This window comes from Ammodytes marinus (genome assembly GCF_949987685.1).
Source record: "Ammodytes marinus genome assembly, chromosome: 20".
NCBI lineage: Eukaryota > Metazoa > Chordata > Actinopteri > Uranoscopiformes > Ammodytidae > Ammodytes > Ammodytes marinus.
The window spans coordinates 11,536,941-11,544,755 of record NC_137224.1 but is presented as its reverse complement, the minus strand read 5'-3'; the positions used below and the strand labels follow the sequence as shown (position 1 = coordinate 11,544,755).

General features: G+C 42.0%; 1 protein-coding gene across 1 annotated transcript; it reads left to right on the top strand.

The window, feature by feature from the left end:
- The first annotated feature begins 2,058 nt into the window (after positions 1 to 2,058).
- pgap3 (post-GPI attachment to proteins phospholipase 3) lies at positions 2,059 to 7,163 on the top strand. Its single transcript, XM_080048910.1, has 8 exons — positions 2,059 to 2,389; positions 3,096 to 3,193; positions 3,336 to 3,488; positions 3,615 to 3,677; positions 4,249 to 4,310; positions 4,487 to 4,623; positions 5,174 to 5,378; positions 5,493 to 7,163. The coding sequence occupies exons 1-8, from the start codon at positions 2,170 to 2,172 to the stop codon at positions 5,554 to 5,556; spliced, it is 1,002 nt and encodes a 333-aa protein (XP_079905036.1). The 5' UTR covers positions 2,059 to 2,169; the 3' UTR covers positions 5,557 to 7,163.
- The last annotated feature ends 652 nt before the right edge of the window (positions 7,164 to 7,815 follow it).

Here is a 7,815-nt window from a genome sequence, read left to right as displayed (position 1 = left end):
ATATTGAGTAATAAGAGGGTAAAAGAGAGTTGTGTGCTGCTTTTATTTACCACCACAAATCTGTCTCGGTTAATTAACATATACTCCGATACTACACCTAGTACCTTTCTGACTGTATTGTTGGGTGTGGTGTGTCTCATCTTCCTCTTGACAATAGCCCATAGTTTCTCTATGGGGTTAAGGTCAGGAGAGTTGTATGGCTAATCAAGCACAGTAATACCATGGTCAGTCAACCAGTTACTAGGGGTTTTGGCACTGTGGACAGGTGTCAAGTCTTGCTGGAAAAAGGAAATCAGCATCTCCATAAAGCTTGTCAACAGACAGAAGCATAAAGTGAACTAAAATCTCCTGATGGACGGCTGTGTTGAATCAAATCATCACTGACTGTTGAAACTTGACACAGGTCTTCAAGCAACTTGATTTTGTGCCCCTCTATTCTTCCTCTAGACTCTGGGACCTTTATTTCTAAATTAAAAGCAACATTTCATTTGGAATAGTGATGCTTTGGTGTACCATCTCATCTGCTGCTACTAATAAAATACTTCATATTTAAAGCAAGGTCTATATCCCACACAAGGGAAGACACCTGTGAATATTATACACAAGTCATAGACCAGTGCCCTTTTTTACTTTACCAATCAAGTATACATATTTGATATGGCATCATACAGATTTTGTATCAGCAGCCAAAACCACACTCTTAAATTACATTTATTTTCATTATCTTATTATAAGGCTATCTGTTACAATTTGTATTTTTAGAATAACACTATTATTATTATTATTATTATTATTATTATTATTATTATTATTATTATTATTATTATTATTATTATTATTATTATTATTATTATTATTGTTGTTGTTGTTATTTGTATTATTATTATTAATAATAATAAGCACTACTACTACTACTACCACTACCACTACTACTACTACTACTACTACTACTACTACTACTACTACTAATAATAATAATAATAATAATAATAATAATAATAATAATAATAATAATATTTTAAAAATACAAATCGTATGTATACTTGATTGGTAAAGTAAAAAAGGGCACTGGTCTTTGACTATATCATTATTATTTATAATGATAATAGTCTGTCTATTAAAAGCCGTAAATAATTATATATTATCACCAAAATCCAAAGCTCAATGTATCACATGATCTAGTGACGTTGCAGCTAAAACCGGAAGTAAAACTAACTGTTACAAAACATTAAAATACCTAAATAAAAGCGTACACTATTTGTGTCTGAAATCGCGCACTTACGTAAGTGCACTTACATTGAGTGCACTTTATTATCCCTACAGTACACTTACTTATAGACGCAGTGCTCTCATTTCTACAGTGCACTGTCCAAATTGCCGTCGCGCACCTACCGGAAATGACTTTGCATTTTGACGGTTCTTCTTCGGTTGTATTTTTTTCTGCTTGCGTTACCGATAGCCAAAACAGGCACATTAGTCGCGGAAAAACTAAAACAATATATAATTTAACTTTTGTGGAGCGCGTCCGTCTCCACGGTTGCTTCAGGCTCCTCTATTTTGATTAGAATGTCCCGTCCTCTCCGTTACGTAGGCAAGATGGCGGCCGTTGAGTGTGGAAAGTGTCCATCGCTCCACACTCAAGTTTTAGACCGTTTTGAGTGCACGACAGAGGAACTTACAGTGCACTTCATTTTGGCACACTCTCCGGTTTTGCGCAAAGTGCACTCAAAAAAGTAAGTGTAAGTACAGAAGTGCGCGATTTCAGACACAGTCACTGTACTGAATCTACTAGATAGGCCTTTGTAGGCTAGGTGTTCTTACTAATCAATAATGATTTATCGACGCTAAGTAGGATGGTCAGTCTGAACATAATAGCCTACTAAAGCTCAAAACTTGATGTTTTCCCTCAAAAAGATTTTTTTTTATTTTATTTTGAAAAGAGGGACCGGAAACGTGGTGTGAGTGTGACACTCGACCCTGCCCATACATTCAGGGGACCAGTGGACATCCAGAGAGTTCCTGCAACTGAACAACATTACAGGCCTGGTTCGCCACCGCCACTGACTAGGGAATGGCTGTGTGTTAAAGTGGACCGTTTGGCCTTTACTGCCGCCTCCGTCCCCCCGTGCCTTTTCGAGCTCCGCCGGGCCGAGACCCACCGCCACCACTATGGCCTCAGCGCTCCTGCCCCGCTGCACATCTGTCAGACTCCCCGCTGTGGCCGCTGTCGTCTTCCTCCTCCTGGGGTCGGCGACCCCCGTGCAGTCCTCTCAAGGCGACAAGGAGCCAGTTTACCGAGAATGCGTGAAGCAATGTGTCCGGTACAACTGCACCGGAGCTCGTCTACGGGGCTTTCAGTCCACCCAGCCGCGATACATGGCGCTGACAGGTGAGTTGTTGTTTTTGTTGTTGGTAGGTAGGTAAGTCCGGCTAACTTATATCCTTAGCAGTCAGTCAGTAGATTTCCCAAAAGTAGCCTAACTGCACTTTAGCGATAATATACCCGGCGCATTCTCTGTATCATGCTAAATCTCCCTGTTGACTGTCTTTGGTGACAGTCACATTTTTTATCCGTGATGATGCTGGATCGTGAGGCTGGATCGTGAGGCTGTCATATGGCTGCGATGAGACTTATAACTGCATAGTTTATCATATTTGGCGTTCCTTAGACTCACGATACCGTGTCAAAATAAATGAATAGACAAATGTAAAAGCCAGCTTTTCTGGCTGAGCAAGGTGTCATAAAAGTGCCCATCGAAACTCCACACTCGCTCCTTCATTAGCATAACAAGTAATGTCTTCATTCTCTCCAGATTGAAACAAGTTGAGCACATTTTTAGGGCTGCTACCAACCATTATTTATTATTCATCAACTGGCTTGTTATTTTCCTATTAAATCCACTAATAATTTGGTCTATAAATGTCATGTTTTGTTCAACCAACAACACCATTTCAAAGTATTGATATTACCAATAAACACTGAAAAACAGACGTTTTATTGTTGAATATTTGTGTCCATAATCTCTAAGGCAACGTCAACCTTTGACCAGTGTTGATGCCCCTTTACACCCTCTGCTCCTCTCTCTTTGTCCCAGGTTGGACATGCCGGGATGACTGCCGCTATGATTGCATGTGGACCACCGTGGGCCTTTACCAGGCAGAGGGGTACAGGATCCCGCAGTTCCACGGCAAGGTTTGTGCGTCTTAGTTATCCTGTGTTGAAGAAGAGGATGCTAGGTTCTATCCTCCGAAATGCCTCACAAAAAAAATATCCTGTGTTGGTGTTGTTGAATGTTGTTATCAAATCACGAAATGTGTGTTTTTATTTTTCACAGTGGCCGTTTGCGCGCTTCTTGTGTTTCGAGGAGCCGGCGTCGGCCCTGGCCTCTCTGCTGAATGGCCTGTCTTGCCTTCTCATGCTGCTGCGCTATCGGAGCACAGTCCCACGCCAAAGCCCCATGTACCATACCATCAACGCCTTCTCTCTGGTGAGACAGAGAAAAAACTTTACACGTAGAAAATACACCAATTTCTTATACATGTTTACATCCAGTGTCTTGACAAAAAATAATGTTACAGTTTAACCCAGAGTCTGTGTTTATGTGTGTCTTCAGGTATCTCTCAATGCTTGGTTCTGGTCCACAGTGTTTCACACCCGGGACACCTATCTCACGGAGGTGAGGGTTGTTGGCTGCCTAACATATTTTTAAAAAGATGCATCAAGCATAGACAGCAGAAAAAAGTCAGAGCAAAAATAAATTGGCTTATAGAAAGTATCGGGAACAGAAAAGCACAGGCATCTTTTCAGAGTTTTCTTTCTCTACCTGACTTTTGTAAAAGGAAGATCTTTCACCTTTCAGCTCCGCATCGATCCACTATCCTAATAGATGGATATATAGATCACAAATATCAGTTCAGTCAGCCTGTCAGCTGTTTATAAAGAGGTGTGGGTGAAAGTCGTTGGGACTCAATTTGCAGACCAGCAAACTAAACAATGAGCCAAGCTTTTCACATCACAGGCAGTAGTTAATTCAATGTAAATAAGAAACAAAGCAAACACTAGTTTGATGCTGCTTTATTGTTTGCCAAGTGCTGAACCATCTTCCCGACTCCCAGACCCACTGTTCTTCTGTTTTATTGGCTTATGAGCTTAGCTAATCAGTAACATCCTAAGGCCCTTACTGAGAATCCCACCACTGTTGCTTTTTCTCTGGATCTTGATTTCAGTTTTTTTTCTGTCTCTTCCAGAAAATGGACTACTTCTGTGCAACAGCAGTCATTCTTTACTCAATCTACCTATGCTGCGTCAGGTGAGCTTTATAACGGCTATTCCACGTGACCTGCTAATGTTAACAATAGTGAATATTTCATTTACCTCAACAGAAGGAGGGAAACAAAACAATCTCTAATGTAATGGTTTATTTAAAATGTTCTCTGTTTGAACACTTTCTGCAAACATTGTGTGTGTCCCCTCTCTCTCGTGCAGAACATTGGGTCTGAGGCGACCTGGGGTGTCCAGCATGGTGGGGGTCCTGCTCATCCTGGCCTTCACCTCGCATGTGTCCTACTTGACATTTGTCAGTTTCGACTACGGCTACAACATGGCTGCTAACGTCACCATCGGTATAACTAAAACTAAAGACTAAAGTCTCAGTAAAGGTCACATATAATGCTAATTTTCAGGTTAAAATTTGTAATTTGGGTTTTTTACTAGAAAATGTCTTCATGGTGTAGTGTAGTGTCCACAAGTAAAATCAAATCAAATCAGTTTTATTTGTATAGCCCAATATCACAAATAGACATTTGCCTCAGTGGGCTTTACATTCCATACAGTATGACACCCTGCCCTTACACTCTTAGCTCGGCTGAGAAAAAACTCCCAGTAAAAAACCCTTTACCGGGATTACATTTTTTTTTTAAATCTCAGGGAGAGTCGACAAAGTAAGGGATCCCTCTCCCAGGACGGACATCCTGCAATATATGTCATAAGTAGAGAAAAATCACAAAGGAATTTCATCATTGACCAGATGTTTACATGGTAATACCAAAGTAAAGTGTGAAAAGTGTGGATGCAGGAGGACATGCACAAGAAAACCTTTATATTTCTCACAGTGCGATTGTTACATATCCTCTCTGAAAGGGTCTGTTTTAGAGCTTTCTATTGTCTTTGCAGGCATGGTGAACCTCCTGTGGTGGCTGTGTTGGTGCTGGCAGAACCGGCGGACGCTGCCCTACTGGTGGAAGTGCGGCCTGGTGGTGATGCTGCTCCATGGCCTGGCCCTGCTGGAGCTGCTGGACTTCCCCCCAATGCTCTGGATCCTAGATGCTCACGCTGTGTGGCACCTCAGCACCATACCAGTGCACGTCCTTTTCTACAGGTTGGTCCAACGGTTTCCCCACGATCTGTCTCCTATTCACAGCTCTCTTTGACAGTGGATATTAGTAAAGGTAAACACCTGATAAATGTAACCTTATGTTCCTTCACCCTCCAGTTTCCTGATAGACGACAGCCTCTACCTGCTGAACACAGAGAAGATGGGTGTCAAAGTCGAGTAGGAGGAATTCATCATCGCCTCGTCGCCACGCCCGCACCCTCGCACCTCTCCTCCAATCAGGGCAGCCGACGTAGCTCCACCTCCCAGATGACATGCATGAAACCACTATGACTTCCATCAACCTAGACTTTTTTTATATATTTTTTTCTAATTTTGCGTATTTATTTGGGGGGGGGGGCGTCAATTCTCTCTTCCTAATTATCACGATTTGACACTTGCTCTACCTTGCATTGTGCTCACAAGGTTTGGACGGTTCTATCGCAGTTTTTTCACATGAATGCAAAACAGGATGAAGGAAAACGTTTTTGCACAGCTTTGTATTCCTGTTTTACCGATGCCCAGTTCAGCTCAGCTCTGCTTGAACGGCAGTTTGCTGTGGCTGACAATAGATGGCACCAGATCCCATGCCAGGCTGTCATTACCTACTGTGTTGGGCACGGTGTGCGTCAGGGTCCATCTGTGCCACAAGTGGATCGGCGTACACAGAGAGGTGCCCCTTGTGAAGCCAACGGATTGTTCTAGAGAGAGGGAGAAGGGAATGGGTGGGGGTTCTATGTTTGGAGGCTATTCTAGCTGACTGTGATTTTTTCTTTCTTTTCACACCTTTCTCTTCGTGCCTCTGTTGTTTCCAGAGCTGCTTTTGTTTCGCACACTTTTCATCATCATCCACATTTCTTTTTTACATCAGCTGCCTTAGTTTGCTTTTAATTTTGTTGTTTTTGACATCCTTGTTGACCGATTTGTGCTTTATTCTGTTGACAATTTTACTTTGAAGACTTGATTTTAAATTTGGGGGTTTGGTCATATGACTGATGATCAGAAAATGGAAGTATCGTATTTTATTCACCTGGATTGCCTTTTTAGTGTCAGGGAAAAGGAGAAAATGATTGAGGCTGGAAGAGGTAAGCTGTAGTCATGACTCGTGGGGATTTCTTTCTCTCCCCCAATGGATGCTAAAAAAATGTGTGTGTGCGCGAGTGTTTGTTTGCGTGTGTGTGTGTGCGTGCACGCCCATTGTTTGGATTTTCTTGCATTTCTTTCTGAAATATTCCCCATGATGGACACACACACACACAAGAGCAGCTGCACTCACATACAACATCCCATCATGTGAGATACACCATCTCCCTCCATGTCAGACTTACGCACTGTACAATAACCCGCTTGTCAATTAGAATGTTTCTTCTTTCCTATATGTATTTTTATTTTTTACATCAATTTTTTTCTTCCTAATAGAGTTGGCACCAAAACTCATACCATGTGTGTCTTCATCCCTCAGAGTTTTCCTTCCATGTGTGCACTTTATGAGGGTGTGTTTGTGTATGTGTACATTAATTCTCTCCTTGCCTTTTGTTTATCTGTGCGAGAATGTGAACAATGACCAGTATGTACTGTACATGTTGCCTTGACTCAACATTGTGTTGTTTTTACAATGTGTGTTTAAGAGGGAGCTAGATTGTTCTCAATCCTTTTGTATAACTGCGCGTGTGTGTGTGTGTGTGTGCGCGCGCGCGTGTGTGTGTGTGTGTGTAAGTTTGCTGCGTGAATGTGTGTGAGACGATGGGTAAATTTAGCTTTGCCGACAGCCTGTGATGGGGGTGTGGTAAGACAGAGGGCAAAAGACACAGAGAGGTTGTCATAGGTTTTGGGGGGGGGGGGGGGGGGGGTGGAGGGTGGGGGGGGGGGTGGAGGGTGGGGGGAGTTTAACCATAGCCATGTTTATTACCACTGACATTCACCATTCACAAAATGCTGATTTGGGCCCGATTATGATCAGATACTTCTAATATGCCATTTGAACGCCTCAATTCTTATTTATAACAAAAACATTAAAAGCTTAAAGTTATTTGAATTAATTGCAACATATCATTTAACATATCTGTTTAAATCAATGGAAGATTCCCAGAGGAATGCTCTGTAAATCGTTTCATGGTTCACTTTCCTCTCACTGATAACCATGTCCCCCGTCTGCTGCCCCCTGCCTGCTGCCCTGTGCACCATTACCTCTCCTACTCAGTGCACTTTTTCTCCACCTCACATACTACTTATATTTGACCAAAAAATTGAACAAATTAAAAGTGTTCTCTGTTAAAAAGGTGTGGGGCTCATTTGTGTCTTTTCTTCTATACATGATCTGTTTAAGTGGTCCTCCCTAGATGATGTACAGTATGTAGACAAGAGGAGTAATCCACTGTACCCTACATACCAATGACCTAAGGATAGGCTAAACATGTTTGCATGGGTAAGTGTGGCTTTGAAG